At 34.3% G+C, this 27021-nt stretch overlaps 2 protein-coding genes and 1 pseudogene across 2 annotated transcripts; 2 read left to right on the top strand and 1 right to left on the bottom strand.

Annotated features, from left to right (window-relative positions):
- Positions 1-1705: 1705 nt before the first annotated feature.
- On the top strand, positions 1706-5642 carry LOC142607789 (uncharacterized). Its single transcript, XM_075779419.1, has 3 exons — positions 1706-2235; positions 4847-4954; positions 5054-5642. The coding sequence occupies exons 1-3, from the start codon at positions 1930-1932 to the stop codon at positions 5363-5365; spliced, it is 726 nt and encodes a 241-aa protein (XP_075635534.1). The 5' UTR covers positions 1706-1929; the 3' UTR covers positions 5366-5642.
- A 7963-nt stretch (positions 5643-13605) lies between these two features.
- Positions 13606-14326, top strand: LOC142606295 (B3 domain-containing transcription factor VRN1-like; annotated as a pseudogene).
- A 7917-nt stretch (positions 14327-22243) lies between these two features.
- On the bottom strand, positions 22244-26783 carry LOC142606853 (ras-related protein Rab11D-like). Its single transcript, XM_075778210.1, has 2 exons — positions 26515-26783; positions 22244-22777 (listed from the first exon to the last, which is right to left on the bottom strand). The coding sequence occupies exons 1-2, from the start codon at positions 26745-26747 to the stop codon at positions 22267-22269; spliced, it is 744 nt and encodes a 247-aa protein (XP_075634325.1). The 5' UTR covers positions 26748-26783; the 3' UTR covers positions 22244-22266.
- Positions 26784-27021: the final 238 nt, after the last annotated feature.

Here is a 27021-nt window from a genome sequence, read left to right as displayed (position 1 = left end):
AATTTTAATAAAATATAACGTGAGTTGATCTTTGTTGTGCGGTGTTTTTTATCGAGTATATGTGATTGATTTTTTTATTATTTAATTTTATAATTTATTAATATTATATTCTTAGTATTTTGCTTGCGAGAGGTGCTACGTCCACAACATTTTTACAACATTTTTACAACAAATCATAGGTGGTTAGTTGTTATTGGTTCAAATTTGAACCTAATACTAAGATTACTTTTTTGCCCCAATAATAACAACCAGTAACATCCTGCCACTTAGGATTTGTTGTAAAAATGTTGTGAAAATGTTGTGGACATATCATTTCTCTTTGCTTTTATTAACTCACTTAAGATAAAGATTAAAAAACTTAATTGAACACGTGACATAAACTTAAGTGGATAATTATGGTGTGGTCCACATATAAATTTAGACACATGACTCAAAATTAGATTCTAAGTTTCAAATTCTATAGATTTGGTTAAAACTTATAAATCTGAATTCAAATGTAATTTTATTTCAGGGACCACACTGCTTACTGCTTTGGCTTTGGCTTTGGCTTTGGCCACAAAAATAGACAGAAAATGTGTAAGAATTTTGTTGGATTTAATTGCATGGTGCAAATTACCATACCGTTGTGAGATGTAAAATTTTGAAAAAGTAAAAAAAAAAGAAAAAAAAAAGAAAAGGTTAAATTGTTTTTCCAATCAAATGATTGAGGTTAAAAGTGAATTTTTGAATTTGCAATTTCACACGTTCATTATTGCTATTGCACCATACCCCAATCCCATTTTGTTTTTTAGTATTTTACTCCGTAATATATGACAAATATATGCCTTATTTGGTAATAGCAAGTTCAATATAACATTCTTTGAGAATGTTCGGCTCATTTTTCCAGCAAAATGTTCATCTTTTCATTTTATTTTTTGTTGGGCTTTTCGCCATAAAATATATAGAAATTTAAATTGTTGATTTTTCCTAACAATTAAAAAGAGAAAACAAAATTTTCATATTTTTTATTTTTTAATGTTTTCAATATGGTTCTTAATCATTCTTTTTGTATTCAGTCTTAGGGAAAAATAAATAAATTTTTACTTTCTAAATATTATTTTTGTTAGATTAAAAATGAATATTAAATTAATTTATGTTCTTATTTTGAAATAGGTATATAAGAATAATTTCATGAAAAAAAGTGAGTCATAATTTCTTATAAAGAAAGTTTTGTCTTTTTTTTTTTTAATTAATTGAATATAAAGGGGGGAGGGGGGACCGGCCTTACTAACCATATTTAAATGTGACAACAACAATATTCTACTTTATACACATAAATAAATTAACGTGACCCATAACACCATTAACGTGGCCAATCAATTTATAGAACTTGAAAACAATAATTTCCAGCGATTGAAGTATATTCTAATTCAATAATTTATTCGAACATAAAACTTATTCTATATCAACATCCTAAACATGAATCACAACTTTATATGATATAAATAAATTTCTTTAAAAAAAAAAAATAAGATTTTGAAATTATATAAAAGAATCTAGATGGTTTCGAAATGTAAAAACGTCCAAAATCTTCAGAATTTAATATTTTTTTCCCCATTCACTTTAATTTGAAATAACTCATATTTATTTTAATATTATTTTAAAAAAGTTAATTTATATTTTTTTCAAAAACAATTTAAAAATCCAATGGTAGTAGTAACTCATTATCCCTGTCTGACACACTTCACACCTTTCCCAACCCAAAACATGAATGTGGTATGTGGATGTACTCTGTTTTCTTGCAGTTGAACTTTACTATCTCCCAGACAACACAACACAAAACAACACAACAGTGTCTTTATAGTTTATACCAGACTCCCTTAACAGCAAGAAAGAGCCAAGAAAGGAAAGTGTGAAAGAGCAGAGTGAGTGATAAGCAATCCAACGGCAATGGCAGTGTTGGCCATGCTGATGATGATGATGATGATGATGTTGATGAAGACACTTGATGCAGCCAACACAAATGGGTTGTACCAACCGTGTGGTGACACCAAGATCCAGAGATCCGATGGGTTCACATTTGGAATAGCATTCTCAACCAAGGACTCATTCTATTACAACCAGAACCTGTCTCATCAGCTCTCTCCCTGTGACCGCCGCCTCTCTCTCGCCACCATCAACTCCCAGCTCGCTGTTTTCAGACCCAAAGTCGATGACATCTCTCTCCTCACCATCAACACCTCCAGCTTCTCTCCGGTAATATCCACTCATTTCTTATCTTTTAGCTTTAGCTTTTCAAATCCCATATGTTATATATCATTGCCATATTCATATATGCATCAATTTTGGTTCTTCAGCTGATGATGCCCTGATGGGTGCTACTGTTACGATAAAATATGACTCTGTAAATAAATGGGTTATTAGCACTTAACATTGTTAAGCAAATGCCAAATGTTGCTACTTGCTAGTGGTGTAGTACTCATGTTTTTACATTCAACAATACTATACACAACAAATTTCACAACTTGTTGAGGCACTGACATCACTTTTACTGCGCACCAATCACAAACTGTCATTTAGCAGTTGTGAAATCAATCGTGCCATTAAACTTTTTTAATTTTTAAAATTGTATTAAGTAATGTGAATGTTATATTGAACAACTGAAGAATGGAGTTGCCTTTTATATTGGAAAGAAAAAAGAATAAGAATACTAGAGTTACAAACATAGTACATTGGGATCGCTGCGACTTCATGAATTAACATGCATGATCTGCCTGCGGTGTGTAAGGTGGGTGGGTAAGGATTCAGTAACTTTGGATGAAATCATATGAAGTGAATTGAGGAAAATTTGAAGACTTAGAGTTCAATAGGGATAAGTGACTAGTTTTTGGGTTTGATGACAGAAAAGGTGAACTAGATATAATCAGCCTTTGGAGCTAAAAGAGTAGTTTTTTTGGGCCTCCCAGTTCGTGTTACTCTTTCTCTTTGCGTAAATTAGTGATTGATCAGAAATGGGAAAGTACATTTACAACGTGTGATTTGACTCTTGAGATTATAAATTATTTGATAAATAAATGTGTTCATTTTATGGGATATCTTAAAGTGAATACAAATAAAAAGACGTTCTGCACATTAGAACGTTTGGATACCATTAAAGCATGAGACAGAAGAGTCAAGGCAGGAGAATCTGGATGCTTCAATTAACCCTAAGGGGTAGCATTGGCTGAAAGCCATTGGTTTGAATTGTGCCCCCCCTCCCCCTCTCCCTCCTCTAGGGATATTATGTTGTGATATATATTATTCCACTTTAAATTTGTTGGCCTTTTAGGTAGGTCTCCAGTATATCCTCTCAATGTTGGAGGACTTTACACTTCTATTATAATAGCAAGATTGTATAATTTAATAGCTTTTTCCACTGCTCTCTCTGGATTTTCTTCATTCCTGATTTAAAAGATACATGCTTGCTTCTTGCTGGTACACGTGAGTTGTGGCTGATTTTTTCAGAAGTTATGGCCAATTTGATCTGCTAAGACTATTTGGGGTTTAGTGTGCTTGTTGCCCGTTGGTTTGGATTTTCTGTGGATTAAATCCATTTCTAAATCTCAAATAGTGTTTGGTTAACCCAAGAATAAGAAGATTAAAATTTAAACCGAAAGTTTGATAAAATCACAATCAGGCAATGGTAAAATCACAATCATTCAATAAATGAGAGACACTTAATAACCGGCCAAATCAAATGGCACCTAAAGCCTGTCAGATATCTGATCCTTAACGGGTGTGGATATCAGAAATCAGATTCTGCATGCACAAAAATTGGCCTAACTTCAGTTAGTCGTAAGAGTGTACATTGAAGTTGATATGATCATATTAGTGATGAGATTTGATACTTGCTTGACCCTCTGATTAAGGTGTTTATGTTCAGTTGAGTTGTTGGGTAGAAAGTCATCATGAAAACAGCGGTTTCCAATCAATCTAATAAATTGAAAGGCCTAGTTCTAGTCAATTTCCACTCAGTGGTCCACTATATCATGTGTTAATTCATGTTACTTCATATTCACATACTTATGACTTATGCAATTGCATGATTTTGTTCATGAATTTTTATTTTGGATGTATCTATTGCCATTTGGTATGTATTAGAGACTTTTGGAATAGAATTATTCTTTTCTTTGACGAACAGATTATCATTGTCAATTAGGGCATTCATAAAATAGACATAAAGATTGGATTTGAGTAGTGTCCTCTTTGGGTCCTTGTCATCTTATCTCTAGGATCTTGCCCTGTTGCAAGATGCACAGATACTTCATTTTAGCTCACATACCCATATCCGATACCTTTCGTACGGGTTTCATACCAGATACCTCTAAGATACATGGCCCATCAATTTTTTTTTAAGTGCCAATACATCTAGGATGCATCTGTGATATGACTTAGATACCATTGTAACCCAACCCCAATAGTGAGAGATAGCCCAAACTTGCAAGAAGTTTTATTTACATGCTTTATGTATTGGTTTCAATGTTAAATACTTATCTAATTGTCTTTTATTTACTCTTTTGGATCTTGGTTCGTATTCTACACAAAATTTAATGGTCATGGATTCACTTATTATCCATTATTGTTTTTAAATTGATGTACGCTTAACAATATATAAAAAATATATTTAATAAGTAAATTAATATACATATCCTCGACATATTTGTACCCTAAATTTTTCAATAAACGTTGTATACCTGTACCCATACCCGTATCTGTACCATGCATCTTTGCATTTCATCTTCTGTAAATTTCATGTGGTTGTCCATGTAATCTGGATCTCATCATTCTCTGCAATATAATTCTGTTAGTTAAATTTTGTGCTTCACAGGATACTTATGGTGGGTATATGGTGGCATTTGCGGGGAGAAAGTATGCGGCAAGATCTCTCCCTGCTTTTGTTGCAAATAGCACCTACATTGTAACCAGTTTCACTCTGGTAATGATGAAAAAGCTTGTACCTGGTTCATATTCTTTTAAATAGATGTCTCATATTCTTTATGATCTAATTAAACTAAATGGACATTGAACAAAAAAGGTACTTGAGTTCCAGAAGGGTAGGCTGCAGAATTTGTATTGGAAGAGAGATGGATGTGCTTCATGCTCAGGTAAATCTAACTTTGTTTGCCTCAACAAACAAGATTGTGCCATTAGAACATCCAGCTGTAAAAACCGAGGGGGTTCAGTAGATTGCAGTCTTGGGATACAGCTAGCTTTTTCTGGCACAGATAAGCATCTGATGGCTCTCAATTCATGGTATGAAGTCGAAAACCTTCGGCAGTATTCCCTCTATGGCTTGTATTCAAACCTCAAAAATTCTCTCACTAACCAGTACAATGACTTCTTCTAGCTATGGGGAAAAAAGCCTCTTTCAGTTCATGTCAAACATTCCACCGATTGTCTTCATTTGTGATATTATGTTGTAATCTTGTGACTGTTCATCTTTACTTGCCCCTCTTATGCCTTCTTATTCTAAGAAAGTATATTTCCTCCTATCTCGATTTTGGTTATCTGAGATCTTTATAGCTTGCCAGATGTTCAAACCTCTTTTTTCTTCCTGGTGAAGTATTTGATAGTTCTATTGTTTGATTAATTGGATTATTTAATGAAAGGAAAGAGTTGACTTCTGTCCTGCTGATCAAATTATTTATGTTAAAAGCAAAAGTGTGTTCTTGTATGGTTATTGAAATTAGAAATTGGCTTTAATCATCCATTGATCATCGAACTCTCTATTTTGTGGACCAGGGTTCACTTTTCAAGCTTCACATTATTAAATTATATACTGCAATGCTTTTATGTTTGTACTGGAATCGCACTGAACATGCAAAGAATAAAATGTACAGATTAATGTATCTTAGACTACTGTTCATTTTGCAAAGCAGGCCTGACTATATTGCTTGAGCAACAACTGATATAATCAAACTAAACATTTCATTAAATTTTTTTCTTTCCATCTTCATGACATTGTATTTGAGGTTTTCCTGAGGTATGGTATGATACGGCATTTTGCAAAAGCAGTTAAGAGGACCAGTCTATCTACTAGTTAGCCAGTTGCTGATAATAAAACAGGCACAAGACTGTAACTAGTTCATACGCCTAAATCTTACTCTAACTAGTTGTACCCTTTATTCATAATGCAGAACCTTATTATATTATCGGCAGGAACAGCTAGTTATTGTGTTAAATACTTTCTTTTTAGCTTGCTAAATCAGCTGGTTTAGTCTATACTGGTGTTGTTTTCACATTGTGAACTTGACCCCCTCTGTGGCACAGCCCAATGAACTTCTTAAATGAGAAGATCCGTAAAAGGAATTTTGTTGATATAAAATTATTTTCATAGCGATAAGTGTTTGTCGTGATTTTCAATTTTTCTTCTTAATGAAAAGTTATGATTGATTATCATTAATACTGGGAAATTGCTAACATAGTTAAATACTCCTGGTTGTTGATAAGGTGTATTTTGTGCTTTAAGACAGCTCCAAGAATTCTGAGTTCTCATTTGGCTTAGGTTTATTTGGTTAGGTACAATCAATCATTTAAAAGCTTTCTAGATATAATTCTACTTTTGCACAGCTTATTTTTTTAAAAACAAATAAAGTAATGAAAAATATGCACACTGGATTGAGACCAAGGATGGGGCATTTAGGCATGTTTTCTTCTCTGGGAGAAGTTGACTGAAAAAAATTTACAAGTTGGAGTTTCTGCCATGCCCCAATCATGTAGGACATAGGAGTAGGAGACCGTATCTCATGCGCTCGGTGCATATGAAATTTTTTCTAGGAGCAGAAGGTTGTGACTAGAATATGAAAGTAGACCATCCAATAAACTCGTATAGAGTCTATTTATAAACAATAGGTTGCTTTGCTTGCTTAAAATTTGTTGTATAGATGTTAAATATAGTTACATTTTATTGCACATGAATTAACACTATATTTGTATGAGATATATTACTGCTAAATGATGTGGTTTATGTTACATTTAATGTAGTTTTGATAAAAGATATGTCACTTGATCACTTCAACTTATCTATTATAGATTAATTAAAAAAAATTCAAAATAATCAGTTGCCTTTTTTCGGTTGAATCTGTAAGATTAGTTATTTACTATCTTTAAGAATACAAAAAAAAAAAAAAAAAAAAAAACTCTATAAGGGCTCTTTATAGATTAGTAGATCACCTAGAATAGTAGACCACCATAATATTTGATAAGCTGATAGTTGTAGGAAATAAAGTTACTCCAACAATGGGTTTATAAACAATTATTATGGAAAAAAAAAGTATTGAGCAAATATAACTTTTATAAAAGTTACCCAAAGTCTTAACTTAAACCTAATTTCTATCAAATATTCATTTTGTCACATATTAATATTAAGATAATTTATTACATTCCTTTGCAAACGTTTCCAAACCACATTCACTCCCCTCCCCCCCCTATTTATTACATTTGGGATAGAGAGGATTTGAACCTAAATTCCCTCCATAAAAAACGTCTTGCAGTACTAGTAAGCTATAAACTCTTAAAAAAATATTAACAAACATTCACTTTTATTTAAAAAAAAGAATCACAAATTATAAAAAAGAAAAGAAAAATCAATTAGAAAAACTCCTATATCTCAATAATTTCAACTTTAACACTGCCTTCCATTTTTTACATTGCAAAACCCCCCGATTTTAAAAAATCACTATTATTTTTCATTCAAAATCCAACCCTTACACTTATTAGACCCAAAATCAAACACCCTTTGTCGTCACACCCACAAAACACCAACCATGCCCAAATTCTCTGCATAGTGTAAAGTCCTCCGTAACCTTGTGAAACTAAAAGCATCCGATTTTTGTTAAAATCTCATGGTCACAAACACTTCAACTCAATCTTGTAAGCAAAATCAAACATCAAAATCAGTCTTTCACATGGAAATTAAGCAATAGAAAATTCTACCATACTTAAAAAGTATTTATGTAGCCTCCCTCTTTGTTCATTTTCCTCGATGCTATTAAGTCTTTTTTTCTTCTATTTAAACAAATTGGATGTAGGTGTGACTGTGCATGCAATAGAAGATGGAGCTTCAACATTTTTACTATCCAAAGCATCGTTGATCTTTAGTAAAGAGAGAATTTATGGCAAAAAATGTTATGGGTGCCAGGAACCAATATTGGATCCTACCTATGGTTGTATAAAATGTAGAGAGTATAAATTCTACGATCATAAATCATGTGCGAAACTACCCTTTGGGTTTCACCATCCCTTGCACCCAATACATCCTCCTATTCTCTTTAATGAATCAATGGGTTATTGTGAGAAAGAAAATAGCAAATGTGAACTCTGCAAAGAATATCATTGCGAGATCTCAACCATTTCTAGTGGAAATATTGTTGGATCTAGCTGAGTTTGCATTTGTTGTTTTCTTTCTCACAACAACTTGTTGATTCATCAAAGAAAATAAGAGGATGTAATGAGTGCAAGGGCTGGTGAAACCCAATGGGTAATTTCGCACATGATTTATGATGGTAGAACTTATACCATTTGCATTTTTTACAACTGTAGCTAGGATCTAATATTGGTTCCTGGCACCCATAACATTTTTTGTCATAAATTCTCTCTTTATTGAAGATCAACAATGCTTTATTGGTTAATGGCACGAATAAAAATTTTCGTCGATTTCTGTTGACATTTCACTAGATTTCAGAAGATTTCTGCCTCTATGACGCCAACCAAACTAATCGGCACATGTTAAAGGCCCAATCTAATCAATCTCTTCGGTTGGCGGTGAATTGAGGTATGCTCCACCCGATCAGGTCAGCAGGAGCGGTTTGAGCCCAAACTCGAACCAATTTGATTCGTAGACAACCCAACTATTGTACAACTTGAAGCTGAATCCTACGCCCTCCCATTGGCAAGTCAATCATGTTTACTTGCGACATTTGTGGTAAAGAAGGCAAGGGTGTGCCCAATCTATGCGTCCCATGTAGTTTCCAGATTCGTAGATTAGAAGTTATGGATCTTTCCAACGTAGAGTGAAAATTGTACGTTACATGCACATTTTCCACTTTACCCATTCTTCTTTTAAACTCCTTTAATTTGACTCCCGATTTTGTCAACTCTGTGTTCGAAATGTGAACACTAACTATAGGCTTTACTATTGCACTAGATGCGATTTGTTGCCCATCTCAATTGTGCTATGATGAAGGAAAAAATGGAGGACATAAATTTGCTGGAACTTAAAAATGAAGATCATCCAAAGTTCAATGAATTCATTGACTTGGCAACTTACAAAAAAAAAAAAATCAATACGGAGGAGGACGGAAATAAAATAGCCACAAAAAACACGTCAGTCATGAATATGACTTAGCGGATTTTTTTTTTTTTTTTTGAGAATACTAGACTTAAAGTTTACTAATGTGGTTTTGGATGAGAAAAATTGCAATTGTTCTACATTGGGCTGTACCATGCCTTGCCCTCATATGTTAGAAACAAGATGCTAGTAGATAATAGGATATTTTAGTTTTTAATGTTTTATGATACATTGTTTTGCAATAAAAGTTGACACTCATTTGGAACATTGAGTTAAGTGATGATTGACCAAATATTGAAACTAAAAGGTAAACGGTAGATATTTCTTACCAGTTCGTGTATGACAACTTTTTCGCTCTCTGTTATGTTTCTATGCAATTTCGATTGCATTATGTTAGGGAATTTATTCCCTGGTTGTGTCAAAATCCCAATTTTAAGGCCAAGTTTATTAATTAGTAAAATTATGCTCAAGTCTTAATTGGTTAATTGCATACACCATGACACACAAAATAAAGAGCACATAGACAACCTATATGGTGACCAAAGGAAAACCAATGGAAGAATTGTCATTAAGGCTTGGTTTGGATTGCGTTGAATGCGTCCAGCATTCAGCGTTTTTTTTTTTTTGGTTGCGTGTTTTAGGGACTGTTCACTGTGCGCGCATTGTGCATGTACTATGCGCGCATTGTTCACGTACTGTGCGCGCACTATTCATATATTTGGCACGCACTTTTGAGCAACTTTTTATTAAAATGGGTCCCGTATTACTATTCACATATTTAAAAATTATTTTGCTACAGTATTTTCAGTTTTTAGCTGTATCCAAACGGATCCTAAATTTTGTTCTTTCCAACTTCACGACACTGTATTCGAGGTTTTCCTGAGGGATGGTGTGATCTGACATTCTGCAAAAGCAGTTGAGAGAACCAGTCTATCTACTAGTTAGCCAGTAGCTGATAATAAAACAGGCACAAGACTGTTACTAGTGCATATGGTTGAAAATGCCCATATCCCACCGTTATAGAAAATATGTATAAATCTACCATTGTTTGCAAAATATTTAGCAATTTATCACTTTTTTGAAACTTGATTTTGTGGAAATCGAGTTTTTCATGGTACTTGAGTTCCATAAACTCGAGTACAATGAATTTTTTTTAAAGTTTTTGAAGTAATTAGAGTCGAGTTCCATGAACTTGAGTTACATCAAAAAATTTCAAAATTTTTTCATGCTGTTCGAGTTTCATGAACTCAAGTACCGTGGAAAACTCGATTTGCACAAAATCGAGTTTAAAAAAAGTGATAGATTGCTAAATATTTGGCAAACAGTGGTAGATTGCAAAATATTTTCAAAAAAGTGGTATTTGACCATTTTTACCGGGGCGAAAATGGGCAAATGCCCATTTCGCGCAAAAATAGCCCAGTTTTGCCCCCTTTCCCAAACTAATTAGGAAAATGCCCCTCTTTTGTAGCTCGATGATGGCTAAATCGAGTTTTGTGAAGAACTCGATCATTTAATAGTTGAGTTAGATCACGCTGGACAACCAGCGTGACATTTTCTTTTTTTAATCCCTAAATAACTCGATTATACTAAAATCGAGTTATGTAACCAACTGTATAGATATCGAGTTATGCTCTTGTTAAAACTGTTTTCAGACTGTCTTGGTGTCAGGCGTACGGGTTAATGTCTTTGAATATAACTCGAGTACTTTAATGTTGAGTTATAAAGCATACTCGAACTCCGTAAAATTGAGTTATTCTCGTATAATACCTGCACATCTCCTCCCTTTCAAAATGTCTTGCTTTCCGTCTGAACTGAATGCCACTCTGCTCCACAGATCCACAGCTGCTTTCGGACTCAATTGAAATTTGTATCAGCTCAGGTAAAAAACTCACACCAGAATTTTATGGCAATGGTATTTTCATTTCATATTGTATTGAATTTTTATTTTTTTGGTTGAATGAGTGTGAAGTAAGTACATTGATGTGATTTTGGTTGTTTGTTGTAGTAAACGTTGGTCACAAGAGAACGAAATCTTTTCTATAGCAACATTTTGTATTGCACATAATCCTCATTGGTCATAATCATATAGGGGCGTTTACATTATCAGCATTGGTCAGACATTAACAACAACATTTTGTATTGCACACAACGTGTAAACATTAACAACAACGTCTAATGTTTATAGTAAAATGTTAGTGTTAGTATTTCATTTTTAGCATGTAATAGTACATAAATTTATGAATGTCTTTGTTGTGTACCATCTTATGCAGCATTACATTATTTACCAACAATTGATACACACTGTTAACTTGATCATTTGATGTTATTGTATTCAGCGTCAATGTCTGGTTTTGGCAACCCACAACTTTATAGGCCTCACGATGTGTTCACAGCTATGGGTCGTTGCTGGGTATTGGAAGATGAGTTCAGCTATCCAATCAATCCGAATCTGCGAAATAGTACTTACGTTCACAATACCATGAGACAGGAGTGGGCTTGGTTAATTCGTGAACAACAAATGTTTTATGATAAGTTAGTTGGTTTTAAGTTGTAAGTGGCTTGGTGACTCGCATCACAGATGCCCAGAGACATGATCGACGAACTTTGTAAAGCATTGAACCACATAAGAGAAGAAAATAATCGAATGAAGATACATCTTAATCGATATTGGACCCAAGTCGAGATTCGAGAGTCAATGTAGGCAGGTTGGTACGAGCACGCACAATTCATGCAATCACTTCTTACTGATTCCATTTATCAGTCAGATGTGGAGATGTCAGATGAAGAGTAGTTGTGTCGTGGTATAATTAGACTTTGTCGGAGAACTATTTTGCTTAACTATGTTTTATATGTATGTGGGTCACTGTTGTTGCATTTGTACTATGTAAACCTTACTATTGATTGTGAGGAGCATGCACATTATTCGTAACCTAGATTATTCCCACACATGATGTTTTTCAATAAGATCCTACGACATAACACAAAAAACTTAAAATAACTTACACGATGCCACCAATATTCATGCATTGCATATTGAACACTAACGCTACAACATTATTAACTTAACCCTAGACATAACACACACACACACACCACATAGGCATTCACTCAGACAGGGAATCCTCATAGTTGAGGACATTGTTACGTTCTGCTGGAGTGAGTTGCCTATTGGCTACGCCGGTTGCACCTGCGGCATAACACAGAAAACTTAAATATTCTTATACGATGCCACCAATATGCATGCATTGCATATCAAACACTAACACTACTAACATTATTAACTTAATCTGTAGACATAAGACACACACCATATAGGCATTCATTTTGATAGGTAGTTCTCGTAGTTGAGGACATTATTACGTTCCACCGGAGTGAGTTGCCTGTTTGTTGCGGTGGTCAGCTCCTCCGCTAGTTGTAGCATGTGATACCTGGACCTATGGAGTATCATTAGATTGTTCTTTTTTTTTTTTTTAATTTTTTAATTTTAGTCACTGCACACTCATATTGGTGCATGTTTCGCCGTGGCAGTGTGAGTGAGCTACGGTCGACAAGAGGCGCTCCGAGTTGCACGAGATCATCCTGTAGAGTATTGGACTCATTCACGCGAAAGTCCCACTCTTGCCGCAGTCTGGCATAGTATCACTCTCGTTGGAATCTCTTTCCCTTCCATAGTTATCTGGAAAACGAGGTAGCATCCAATTGCGAATTGACATTGGAAAATGTGACTTCAGATCGGTATGTATAAATGTTTTGCAAGGGTTGATTTAAATGAGACTTTATATAGGGGTTTTGCAGGGGCAAGTATTCACGTGGATGTGACTACATGTAAGGGTAAGTATTCATGTGAATACAGATGATATGACTTGACAGTGTATTGTTTAGTGGCAAGGTGTTGAGGAGCACATGCAAAACTGCGAACATGACTTGGCTGTACAGTGGCGTCTGTTGGTGCATGTGGTTCGCTGAGGTAGCTATTTGATATGGCTATAGCTTGTGCTACAACAGTGGGCTGGTGATGTGTACTGCAAAAGAGGTAGCGTATTTTTTACGTGAAGACCATTCAGCATTCCTGTGCTTTATCTGACATGACTTGACGAGATAGTATCGAGTTGTGTTAAATGTATCATAAACTTTTTAGGGATGCTTTGCATCCTTGAAAATTGCATCCTTGAAAATGGTGCATTGCAAAAGGATGCATATCTTTGTATTGACGTGCGTGTATGTGATATGACTGGATGGAGTTTAACAGTGCGAAGCTGTTGAGCAGCATACGCAGCACTACGAACATTAGTGTAGTAATGGTGGACAACTCACTCCTAAAGTTAATGCATAAAATTTTTAGGGATGCTCTGTGTATTCACGTGAGTGTGGATGGGTACTTGTGGTCAGGGTTCAACAGTGCTGAGCTATCCACCGTAGCTACACTCATTGCTCCCTATGGTGGTATTTGGCAAGTGGGATTGAAGAAAGTTGATAACAAGATTTGGTTTTGTAATGGTTGGCAGGATTTCGTTGGATACCATTCTATCTGTTATGGTTATTTTTTCTTCAGATATGATGGAAATTGAAGCTTTCATGTTCTTATATTTGATAAGATTGCCACTGAGATTCAATATCCACCCAGCAAGAACTGTAGATTGGAAGATCATCAGGTAGAAATAATAGACTTAGATGAAGACGATACAAACATATCTTCCTCAGATGATTTGCCCACAAAACATGAAGTTAGAGAAAAGTATGTTACGAAAAAATTTTCTAGCATGTCCAGAGGAAGAGAGAGAGAGCAATCCAAGCAGCCGAAAAGTTCAATTCTAAAAATCCTTCTTTCATAGGTATCTCGCGGCCACATAATTTATTATGACATGTTCAACAATGAGATTTGGGAAGGGATGGGTTGCATTTTTGAAAGACAATAATTTAGAAGAAGGAGATGTTTGTTTCTTTAAGGTGATCGAGAGGAAGCCTGTTGTGCTTAGTGTCTCAATATTTCACATGGTTGGCCATCAGAGTTCGGACTAGGATAACTTGTTTAAGTTTTAAACTAGTGATGTTTATGCTTATATTTAATTAGGGACTTTGATCACTGGTGTGGTTTATATTTGATGGATGTGGTTTTAAGACTTTTGTCTGACCAGTTTGGTATGTCTTGTTGAAGACTATTCAGCATTCCTGTGCTTCATCTGACATGACTTGACGAGACAGTTCCGAGCTGTGTTAAATGTATCATAAACTTTTCAGGGATGATTTGCATCCTTGAAAACGATGCATTGCAAAAGGATGCATATCTGTGTATTGACGTGCGTGTATGAAATCAAGATATTAAGGGTTACAAAAGCTAGGGACATGACAATGATGTTAATCCAGTCTTAGTGGCTTGTGGGAAGATAGCGTGGTGGAAGGACATAGATATAAAATTGTAAGTAAGGGGACCTCGTTTGTAATTCTCTAATCTTCAGGGGTCAATTGCAATGTGTTGATGGACATTATTGCAATCTGTAGATGTTCAAATATTTTCTTGATATGGTTGAGAAAATTAAGGAATAATTTTGAAAGAGTTTCAAGATAAGTCAATAACATTCAAAAAGTTATTGATTAATCCTACAGTTGAAGATTAGGATCCCTAAGGATCCCACGTCCAATCTCTCTCTTGGGTTTTAGAAGTCTTAAATAAAAATAAGATTTTATAATATTACATCAGTCGTTGGCCATCAAAACTATTGAGTGATACTGTAGTCTTCTGAAAACTAAAAAAGAAAAAGAAAAAAGAAACAGAGAGAGAGACGTGAATACCTTAGGAGGCAACACATTTTGGTTGCTAAGAGAGGTACGTAATTTTGTTCTATTTAGAACTATGGTTGTGTTGTACGACGATCTTTAAAATAAAAATATAAAATTTGTTTTATATTGCTTCTGAAAAAAAACTATCAGTGATATCAGATCAAACCACACTTAATCATGGATTTTGAATCGTTATTCATACCAGTATGTGTCCCGAGATTTATTTCCTATATGTCAAGATTGATATATATGATATGTTGATTGTTTGGTTTCGATTCGTTTTTCGAATTCTTGATTATATTTGACAAATATGTTTCTAAAGTCGCGTGTCTCTTGCATCTACTCTTGAGTTGTGCGCCGTAGTGCTATTATTGCTTTATAGATTATCTATTATGGTTTCATGTATATGTGATTATTTGTGTAACCCATGTTGATATGTTTTAGTTTATTGACTCACCTTTTTATGTTGATAAAATCTTGAGTATTACCGAATAGAGGTGTTGAATCTCAATTAGTGGGAGTTGTATCAGATACATAAAGAATAATATTTAAATAGTCCCAGTAGTAATATATATTAAGTGCTAAATAGGATTATTTTACAGAATAATTCCTATGGCCCTCCATTGTCGGTGAATAAAGGTTCTATTAAATTAAAATTTTTTCGAAGCCAAAAGGATAGACTTGATTTTGGTCTAGTAGTTCCTCTTGTTTACTTCTTGGGAAGATAGGTGTGTGTATGACTGGTGGGAGTATGGCTAAAATAGCAACATAATCTTACTAGTACATATATCACACTCAGATAATGGTTTGCACTTATCCAAATAAACATGACCACTAAAATAGTATAAAACATGTTTGATTTGGAGGCCAAAAGTAAATCAGGATTCATGGATAAATTAAATAAAATTAGAAACATGAGATGAAATTGTGATGAATAATATCTGAAAGCTTGAACTTGTGTTAAAAACACAAGAGCTGTTTAGACCACAAATTAATAAATTACGGCTAGATTGTTTTTACTCTAACTTAAACTAAGTGCGGAATAGAGTAAATACGAGCAAACAAATAAAACAACTACTCTAAGCCATATTCATTAAAGCACAACAGTAAAAAGAAAACTAAAAGAGATGCAAACACAAGATAACACACCGATGTGTTATCAAAGAGGAAACTGAAGAACTTGGTGAAAAACCTCTCCGCCGCCCTCTAAGCGGTAATCGATCTACTAGACAATAAGTTGGGATACACGAATAGAAAAAGACCCTCCAAGCCTAATCTACCCAATGTACCTAAGCCCTCCAAGCTCCTACTCCAACAAGGCTTCTCGGAACTGTGTCTTGTCTAGCTTTCTGGATTCCGCAATACGCCCGATTGCATCCGCCAAGCCTCACAGGCTTCTTTTGGCAAATCCTCAAAGCTTCCTAATCTCAAAAACACTCTCTACACTCTGAAAATGTGTGAGTTGTGTTTGAGTACAAATCTCCTCTCAAGGTATGACAATGGGAGAGGGAAGGAGAAGAGGCTAGGATGATTTCTCATTAAAGATTAGTAGCTCTCTCTCTAAAAGATGGGTTTTTTCTCTCTGAATGACTTTCTTACACTTTTGTGGGTAGTGAGGGTATATATAGTATGTGTGAGGGGTAAAAATGTTACATTTAAAAATCCTTCAGGCAGAGAGTTTCGCGTGTATCTCGTGGGAAAGCCTTACCCGTGAGACACTTGTGAAATCCTCCAGGCTGGCACGATGCTTCAGCTTCCAGCATGTGCTTTTCACGTGGCTCTTTCGTGGGTTAGCTTCTAGCGAGACAGTCGCGAAATCCATTAATTTTTCATTTTATGCTTAATTCTTCACCAACTTAATATTAAACCTAATACAATAAAATCCCACAAAATACAAGGAACAAAATAAAGCAAATACAACACTTTTTGTCATGGAATAAATCCAACATAAAATATAGTTGTAAATCACAACTTTACAGTGAAAAATGTCCAAAAGTCCCTTAACAGGAAAGGGACCTAAAGCCACTGATGTATTAGGATTAATACACACTGATGTTTGTGGTCCAATGAATCACATGGCAAGAGGTGGTTTCTATCACTTCATTACTTTTATTGATGATTATTCTAGGTATGGTTATTTGTACCTAATGAAAAATAAATTTGAATCCTTTGAAAAGTTCATAGAATTTCGTAATGAGGTTGAGAAACAAGCTAGAAAATGCATAAAAGTTCTTCACTCTGATAGAGGAGGAGAATACGTCTTGGATCAATTTAAGGAATATCTAAAAGAAAATGGGATTATTCTTAATTTACTCCCCCTACCACACTTCAACATAATGGTGTAGCTGAAAGAAGAAATAGAACCTTATTAGATATGGTTCATTCTATGATGAGCATGTCAGAGTTGCCGATTTCATTTTGGGGTTATGCTTTGGAGACTGCTGTTTATTTATTAAATAGAGTCCCCACCAAATCAGCTCCTAATACCCCATATGAGTTATGGACTGGTAAGAAACCAAGTCTAAAGCACTTAAAGATATGGGGTTGTCCAGCACATGTTAGAAAGTCTAACATGGGTAAGCTAGGACTAAGGAGTGATAGATGTTTATTTATTAGCTATCCCAAAATGTCTATTGGTTTCTGTTTTTACAATCCTAGTAAGCAAAAAGTTTTTGTGAGCAGGAATGCTATTTTTCTTGAGAAAGATTATAGCTTAAATGAAAGTAGAGCAAAAGTTTCTCTTGATGAACAAACTGATAACCCAATGGCTGAGTTGAATGAGAATAATGAAGAGCAAGTAATAGTGCCTACTGAACCAAGCAAAATACAAGAGACTTGCTATAGTAAAAGGACTATTAGGCTTCCAGTTAGACTCACTTTGTTAAATGAGATTTATCTAATGGACTCAGAGGAGCATGATAATGATCCTTTTACTTATCAAGAAGCAATGACTGATATAGACGATGAGAATTGGAAAAAAGGCGATGGAATCAGAGATGGACTTAATGTATACCAACCAGGTCTGGACCTTAGTAGACAAACCAGAAGGTATTAAGCCTATTGGTTGTAAATGGGTCTACAAAAGGAAGATAGGACCTAGTGGTAAGGTGGAGACCTATAAAGCTAGGCTAGTGGCAAAAGGGTATAATCAAAAGGCTGGAATTGATTATGAGGAAACCTTTTCGCTAGTAGCCATGCCAAAGTCCATAAGGATTCTATTGTCAATTGCTACACATTATGATTATGAGATACGACAAATGGATGTTAAAATAGCTTTCTTGAATGGACACATTCGAGAAGAAATTTTAATGGACCAGTGAAAAGGTTTCATATCCCATGGTCAAGAATCAAAAGTGTGCAAGTTGATGAGATCTATATATGGCCTAAAGAAAGCATCACGCAGTTGGAACATCCGTTTTGATGAGGCAATCAAATAATTTGGTTTCTCTCGAAATATGGATGAACCTTGTGTTTACAACAAGGTTAGTTGGAGCATTGTTACATTTTTAGTTCTTTTTGTAGATGACATACTACTCATTGGCAATGATGTAGGAGCAATGTCATCTATAAAAGTATGGTTATCTAGTCACTTTGAAATGGAAGATCTTGGTGAAGTGTCCTATATACTCGGAATCAAATTGTTTAGAGACTGAAAGAAAAGGTTATTAGGACTTTCACGGGTCAATTATATTGACAAGATATTGGCTAGGTTTAGCATGCAAGATTCCAAGAAAGGGTTTTCACCTTTTAGACATGGAGTTCATCTCTCTAATCAAACGTGTCCTAAAACACAAGAAGAGGGAGAGAGAAAATGAGAAATTGTCCTTATGCTTCGGCTGTAGGAAGTCTCATGTACACAATGCTTTGCACTAGGCCAGACATTTGTTATGTAGTGAGCATTGTGAGTAGATATCAATCCAATCTAGGTTATGAGCATTGGATAGCAGTGAAACATATCCTCAAATATTTAAATAGGACCAAACATTATTTTTTGGTGTTTGGGGGTGAGGATCTGACTGTCCAAGGGTATACAGATTCAGATTTTCAATCTGATATTGATGATAGAAAATCAATTTATGGATTTTTGTTTCACTCTTGGCAAGGGAGCAATAAGTTGGAGAAGTTGCAAGCAAGATACTACTGCAGACTCTACTATAGAAGCAGAGTATATAGTTGCAAGTGAAGCTGCAAAGGAAGCTGTGTGGATTCGCAAGTTCACTCAAGAACTTGAAGTTGTTCCTTCTATTGAGTCACCCATTACTATCTATTGTGACAATAGTGGGGCTGTTGCAAATGCAGTAGAACCAAGGGTTCATCAAAGGACAAAACATATTGCATGAAAATATCACTTGATACGTGATATCCTACATAGAGGTGATGTAGCAATAACAAAGATTGCCTCTGCCAATAATGTTGTAGATCCACTCACAAAGGCATTGTCTCAAAAGGTGTTTGAGAAACATTTGGAAGCAATGGGTATTAAATACATGTATGATTGGTTTTGAGTGTAAGTGGGAGATTGTTAGAATTATGTGCCCTAAAAAACAATACAATGCATTTTTATTTGATAATAAAATTTTATTTTCACATTCATAATTTTTATAGGAATATTTCATTATTTAAATGTGGCATGTGATGTCACCTTTGTAGAAAAATGATGTTAATGGTTAAGGAGCCAAAGACAGGGAGTAATGTTTTTTTCGTAGATTATTAAATTGTTCTTGGCTGTAGATATTAATTGAATATTACCACTGAAGCCTACACTTGTTGTGTTGCTATATGATAGGATGATTTACTCCATCATTTAGGTAGTGACTTTAAGCAGACAAGTGGGTGTAATGTAACAAGTACATACACTAAATCAGATCCGATCAAGAACACCTTATGGAGTGATCATTGTTAATTAAAAGGTTGTTCTATCACAATTTTTCTATTGTCCTCAAACATGAGAGGTTTGTGTATATTTATTTATTATGCACATAACTTTGACAGTGTCAACTGGTGATGCTAATTTTAAAGGCTATATACAGACACATTGGGTTATGTGTGTAATGAGTAAAATATTTAAATGCTCAACAATGAATCCACTAGTCGCTAAAGAAGAGAGTATATTTAGTTGATGTTCATATTGAAGTTGGACTCAAAACAAAACCGGCCAGTGACATTTTTGAAAAATGTTTTTCATATATATAATATTGTATGTATATATTTAAAGAGTTTTTCAAAGATATTTTGGAGTCCAATAGAAATTATGAAATCAAGATATTAAGGGTTACATAAGCTAGGGACATGACAGTGATATTAATCCAGTCCTAGTGGCTTGTGGGAATAGAGTGTGGTGGAAGGACATAGATATAAAATTGTAAGTAATGGGACCTCATTTGTAATTCTCTAATCTTTAGGGGTCAATTGTAATGTGTTGATGGACATTATTGCAATCTGTAGAAGTTCAAATATTTTCTTGCTATGGTTGAGAAAATTAAGGAATGATTTTGAAAGAGTTTCAAGATAAGTCAATTACATTCAAAAAGTTATCGATTAATCTTACAGCTGAAGATTAGGATCCTTAAGGATCCCACGTCCAATCTCTCTCTTAGGTTTTAGAATTCTTAAATAAAATTAAGATTTTATAATATTACATCAGTTGTTGGCCATCAGAACTACTGAGTGATACTGCAGTCTTCTGAAAATTCCAAAAGAAGAAGAAGAAGAAAGAAATAGAGAGAGAAAGAAAAGAATACCTTAGGAGGCTACACACTTGGGTTGCTAATGTTTGTTAAATCATGGTTGTATCTCATACAAAACATATGCAGCGAAAAATTAACGAAGCTAGTTCATTCACAATTGATAACATGCATCATATAAGTTTCAGAATTCAAGAACAAGAGAGCGTACCTTGAAGCGGTAAATTTCAAAAACAAAGATCAGAAGCACTTGGGAATACTTTTAATCTTCACTCCAATTCCACTTTACGCCCAAGAAGTGTGGTCTCTCAATCAGTTTCTAAAGGAGAATGATAAAGTGTCTCACACTCACATACACACTATTTTTCAATAGTGTCTCTTTTTCATACATAAAAATTCTGTATGTTTCTCCCTTAATATCTGACTGATTATCTAATTGGGCCGGCCTTTTGGGCCTTTCCAATTGGGCTTAAGTGTGTGGCTTGGAGTGGGACCAAAAGGGACCAATAAGACACTAGCTCCAATGAGCCCTGAGCTTTTCTGTCAACTCTTAACAAGTTTAAAATTACCATTAACTATATTTAATACTACTATATAAATATAGTTGTACTCTAGGCCTTATTTATAAATTATATCCCAAGACTTTATTATTCATGTAGCCCTTTCATAAAATATTCGTAGTAGTACAAAGTCATGAATGTAGATTGCCACTTTGTAAATTACTACATCTTAATTCCTTGAGTACCCGGTTTAATCATTTTAATGTTATTTATCATATATTTATGAAATTCAATTCCATAAATATATACTTTAATAACTCCTTACTAAAGTGGTTAGGCCTAACTCTCTGAATAACCAAACCCATTAAACTTATCTCAAGGGAATATTTTATTTCTCCGTTAAGAGACTATGAATTCCATCTTGAGAATATATGTTCCATCAACACTAAATGTGACTGCCCAACATACTGAGGTTTTGATCGTTATTTTATATCTCACTCTTGATATATCAAAGCAACTTATACCTCATGATCAAGTCCATTATCCTCTCAGGATTAAGAGTTCATGTAAATAAAAGTCGTGAGTTTATTATTCATTTGACAATCGTTAGGAGAATAATAAATCTCACAGCGGTCCAGTTCAATATGTCTTAACTCTTAAAACATATCAACATACCAACTAGAAATCTCCATTTCCATGATCAAGACAAATCATCTTAGTTAATATGTTATAGTCTTCGTAGATGAAATGTCTAATTTCATCACCGACTACGAATTAAAATTCTGAGTTTACAAAGAACTTGTGATCTATATTTTCTATGACTAAATCACATAGATCACATACTATGCATCTCATGGACTATATGATAATGTCCTAATATTCATGTTACCATTATTTTAGATAATAATAAAACAACTTTATTAATCATAATATTAAGTCATACATAATGTCATACATAGCATCATACAATAGGATTTAAGGGCACACATCCTAACAGCTAAAAATTAAAATAAAAATAAAAATAAAAATTTTGTTTTATATTGACGTTTCTCGGATTCGAATTGTTGCTGCCATTATTCTGATAGGCCTTGTTATTATTGTGGCTGCTGGTGGTAGTATTGGTGACATTATTGCTGGTGTTGGTATATGTGGTGGTACTGGTGGTGGTATTATTGCTGTTGGTGGTATTATTGTTGTTAATGTTCACAAGCTTTGTCAACAAAGCCTTTAAGGCATTATCAAAATCAGTTCCTTCCAATGCTGAGATCTCCAAGAAAATCAGACCGTTCTTCTTAGCAAATCCACAAGCTTCCTTTCTTAGAACTTCACGATCATTCTCGTAATCACTTTTGTTCCCTATCAGAATGATAGCTTGTCTTTTCTTTGCATGGCGATGCAGCTCTTCCAGGCAAAAAGTCATGCAATCAAAACTCTTGCAGTTAGTTATGTCATAAACCAGTATTACCCCATCAGCATCCTTGTAATCTGCATTTGAATCTACATTGTTTCTGCTCAATCCACCCAAAAACATGATCAGATGAGTATAAATTATACTAACAAAATTGATTCAATTATACTAAAGCCAATTATTAAAATTGACATCAACCTCTTGATGCACATTCAAAAGGGTTAAGAAGCTTTCTTTAAAAAAAACCAAAGCTAACCTCATCAAATATAGTAATATTCACTACAAAAAACGCTAGCTATAGCAGCGTTTCTTTTAGCAACATTTCTAAAAAACGTTGCTATAGGTACAATATAGCGGCGTTTTTGAAAAAAAGCTTCTATAGGTATTTTATAGCAGCATTTCGAAAGGTCTAAAGTGGTTTTTCTAAAAATTGGGCCTATAGTAGCATTTTGAAGTGCCTTTAGCAGCATTTTTCAAACACCGTAATAGGTCCCGTCCTTAAGGGCCTATAATGGCATTTGGAAAGTGCCAACATAGCTGAACTTGAAAAAAAAAGAATATATATATATATATATGTGTGTGTGTGTGTGTGTGTGTGTGTGTTTTGAGGGACCTATAGTGGAGTTTGGAAAGCGCCACCACAAGTCCAGCCAAAAAAAATTGAAATAGCCAAAGTTTTTGAAGTAAAAATACTTGACTCTTTCTACCCGAATAACTCTCTTTTTTTGCTGAAACTTGAACAACTCTCCACTCTCTCACTCTCTTTCTCACACTCTCACTCTTACTGTTGATCCACTATTAGCAGATCCACGTCTCTGACCCACTTCACCGACCCAACCCCAATGCCGATCCTCGCTGCCGATTCGCAAAGCCTCGGTCGCTAATGCATTTCCCCTTCCCCAGATCAATGTTGGGTGGCCGGAATGGTCTTGGGTTTGGTGTTGGGTGGTCGAATTGGTGTTTTGATCACTTCAAAGGCGTTGATTTGGATGCCCTTCTAGACATGTCCATCGACGACCTTGTCAAGCTCTTCACTGCCAAAGCTCGTAGAAGGTACTTTTTTTTTCTTCATATATTTCATCTTTCATTTTTTACTTATTTGTTTTATTAATTTTGTGTGTGAAATTTTGTAGGTTTCAGAGGGGTCTGAAGCGAAAGCCCATGGCTTTGATCAAGAAATTGTGCCAAGTTGTAACCATCTCTCTCTCTTTAAATTTTTAGATATTTTGAAATTTTTGGGTATTTTGAAAATCTGGGTATTTTGTTTTTAACAATGTTGTTTGGGTTGTTTTTCATGTTTGGGTGTCTGGATATGCTGGGTTTTGGTTGTGATTGGTGTTTGGGTGGCTGAATGTGCTAGGTTTGTTGGATAGAGAGAGACAATGGTGGGGTGGGGTTGCTGGTTTTTTTCTTTTATGGTTGTTGGCTATAGCAACGTTTTGAAATGCCACTATAACTAATTAAAAAAAAAAATCGCCTATAGCAGCATTTTAAAAATGCCACTATAGGGGATGGACCTATAACAGTGTTTTGGAAAAATGCCACTATAGAAAACAACGCTATAGCCCAAATGAACCTACAACAACGTTCTGAAAATCTTGAATGCAATATTGTTCTCATCATGGGCCTATACATGGTTGCTCCCACCGCCCCCCCCCTCCCCCAAAATTTTTAAAATTTCTTTTATAGTATATAGAAGTATCAATAACTTTAAAGTTATAGCCTATAAAATAGGAATTGACCCCACCATATATTTGAGTTAATTCAATGGTGCTCTTAAAAATATGAAGGAATTTCTCAATTAGTCTATTAATTATAAAGACAAGGTAGTTTTTGTTTCTAAATTTTATTTTTTTAATGTAAAATTTGTACTTGTATCTATTAAAGTTTTGTATCCATTAAAACTTCTTACTTTGGTAGACAATTGTGTAATTCTTATTGAAAATGAAGATTTTTCTAATTTCACTATGGAGATGATAAAAGTTTAAATTTATTTGAAGTTTGAGGAGTTTTGGATTTTACATTATGAAGTTTTAGAATTTGGATTTTTCTCTAGAACTCATATTTTGTTCACATCAGCAACCCCTCCATTCATATTTTCCGTTAATTGTCATATAAGTTTGCCATGCGTGTTTAGTTCGACCAATAAAATAATGCCACATCATTTTCATTATGTCATGTTATTAATTATTTAAAGTCTTTTTAGGCTACAAAAATATTGTGGCATCATTTTATTGAACGAAATAAACACGCATGACAAGTTTATGTGACACTTAACAGAAAATATGGACAAATGGACTACTAATGCAAACATAATAGGCAAAAGTATGATACTGGTCCCTTAAGTTTACCTTGTGTGCACAATTGGTCTCTTAAGTTTGAAGCGTGCACAATTGGTCCCTCAAGTTTTCAAAATGAGCAATATAAGTCCTTTTACTAACTGTCATTAACGGTGTTACTTATGTGTCATATAGCACTTTGCACTTCGCAGCGTCTTTGCTTCTCTTTTGTTGTTTCTTTCTTTTATTTTCTTTAAATGTTTGATTTGGTTTGTGTTTTGTGGGTGAGGGTTAAACTCAAATAGGTTTTGTTTTTTGGGTTTGAGATTCTATCTTTATGAATTTTGTTTTGTTGGTGGGGTCAAATTCAATTGGGTTTTATTTTATGTGAAACAAGAAGACCACCAAAATAGCAAAACAGTAAACACCCCAAAAAAAGAAAAAAGAAAAGAGAAAAGAAGAAGAAGACCTTAGACCACCAGTGTGTGGCTTTGTGCAAGAGAGATAGGAAATAAAAAGAAAAAGAAGAAAGAAGAAAACAATAAGTGGGTTTCGTGCAAGACCAAAAAAAAAGAAAGAAAGTCATTTAGAAGAGAAGAAGAAGTTGTTTGTGTTCACGTCAATGGGTCCCATGAATTTTGATATATTTACAATTGGTAGAAAAAAAAGAGTTTTTAAAATTTGGTATTGTTGTAAAAAAAAGTTTCTCACATGTACTTTTAATTTGTAATTTTTAAATTAAAATATGTCACATCATTAAAATAAAATTCCAAGTCGTTGTCCGTTAGTCACATAAGTAATGCCGTTAGTGTAAGTTAATAAAAGGACTTATATTGCTCATTTTAGACCAATTGCGTACGCTTCAAACTTGAAGGACCAATTGCGTACACAAAGTAAACTTGAGAGACCAATATTGTATTTTCTTCAACATAATATAACTTCAAGGGAAAATTTAAAATATGGAAATTTTATGATTTAAAATCCAAAAATTCCCAAATTTTAAAGGTGTAGTTTGTACATTAGCCTTTATTTTATGAAAAATTGTTATTCAGCATAAATTTTATACTAGGTTGCTTTTGTTATTATTTTTTTTTCTACAAGTCAAATATCAAACATTTAACTAGACAATTTTTGAGGATAAAAAAAAAAAAAAAAAACTAGACAATTTTTGTCGTTAGAATTTAAAAGAATTTAAAAGATGATAAGTTCTCCTAAGAATTATCTTGTAAATATATTCATCAAATGTTTTTGATTTTGTATACAATTAATTATGAATTATGATTATATCAAAAAAAATTATGAATTATGACTTACATAGTATTAAAACTTATATACACACGTGTAGCAGTTTATTTTGAGTAATATATTGGTATCACAATTTGATTCCTCCAACAAAAAATCATTGTAAGCCCCTGGTTCTCATTGAACTTAAAATCAAATCCTTAGGAATTACGCAAAGAGTAGTGTTTCTTATACACAAATTGTTTTACACAAACACTAAAAAAAATACTAAAACTGTGAATTAAAGTCAGAAATTTGTAGAGCTAGAGGTACGTACCGTTCTTGGCCAATGATGCCGCAGATGTGGGCCTTGACACTCTTTTTCTCGATGTGAAGGGTTTGGGTCTCGTACTTGACAGTAACGGCGGTACCAGTCTTGGACTCTTTGCGTTCGCAACGTGCCAGTATCTGACACTTCCCAACCTCAAAGTCTCCTATCAGCACCACCTTGAATTCACAGTCAATCCTCTGTTCCGAAACTCCATATCCTTCTTTACCATGGCTTGCCATTTTCTTTCTATTATAAAAAAGCAATTTGAGAGAGAGAGAGAGAGTAATGAATGTCTGGGCTATACTTTATGGAAGTACAAGAATCGGAAAGGAAGGGCTATATATATGCGTTTGTGTGAACTGTGCAAGCTAATGTGTCCTGTGTCCATACTATTCCATTAATAAGCCTTGCCCAAATTATGATCTTGATGTATCTTTGCACGTTTCTACTTTGCAGGGGTTTCGTTTTTTAGTATCCAAGCATTCAAGGGTAATTATTGGGTACTTCCGGAAG

The sequence above is a fragment of the Castanea sativa genome, chromosome 8, assembly GCF_040712315.1.
Source record: "Castanea sativa cultivar Marrone di Chiusa Pesio chromosome 8, ASM4071231v1".
In the NCBI taxonomy this organism is placed as follows: Eukaryota; Viridiplantae; Streptophyta; class Magnoliopsida; order Fagales; family Fagaceae; genus Castanea; species Castanea sativa.
Note: the sequence above shows the minus strand (reverse complement) of the source record. Positions and strands in the feature narration are given on the sequence as shown.

Coding starts and splice junctions, on each gene's coding strand:
- LOC142606853 (XM_075778210.1), bottom strand. CDS start 26,747: ATGGCAAGCCATGGTAAAGAAGGATATGGAGTTTCGGAACAGAGGATT. Junction 22,778..26,514: donor GGCATCATTGGCCAAGAACG/GTACGTACCTCT, acceptor TGGATTGAGCAG/AAACAATGTAGATTCAAATG.
- LOC142607789 (XM_075779419.1), top strand. CDS start 1,930: ATGGCAGTGTTGGCCATGCTGATGATGATGATGATGATGATGTTGATG. Junction 2,236..4,846: donor ACACCTCCAGCTTCTCTCCG/GTAATATCCACT, acceptor TGTGCTTCACAG/GATACTTATGGTGGGTATAT. Junction 4,955..5,053: donor TTGTAACCAGTTTCACTCTG/GTAATGATGAAA, acceptor TGAACAAAAAAG/GTACTTGAGTTCCAGAAGGG.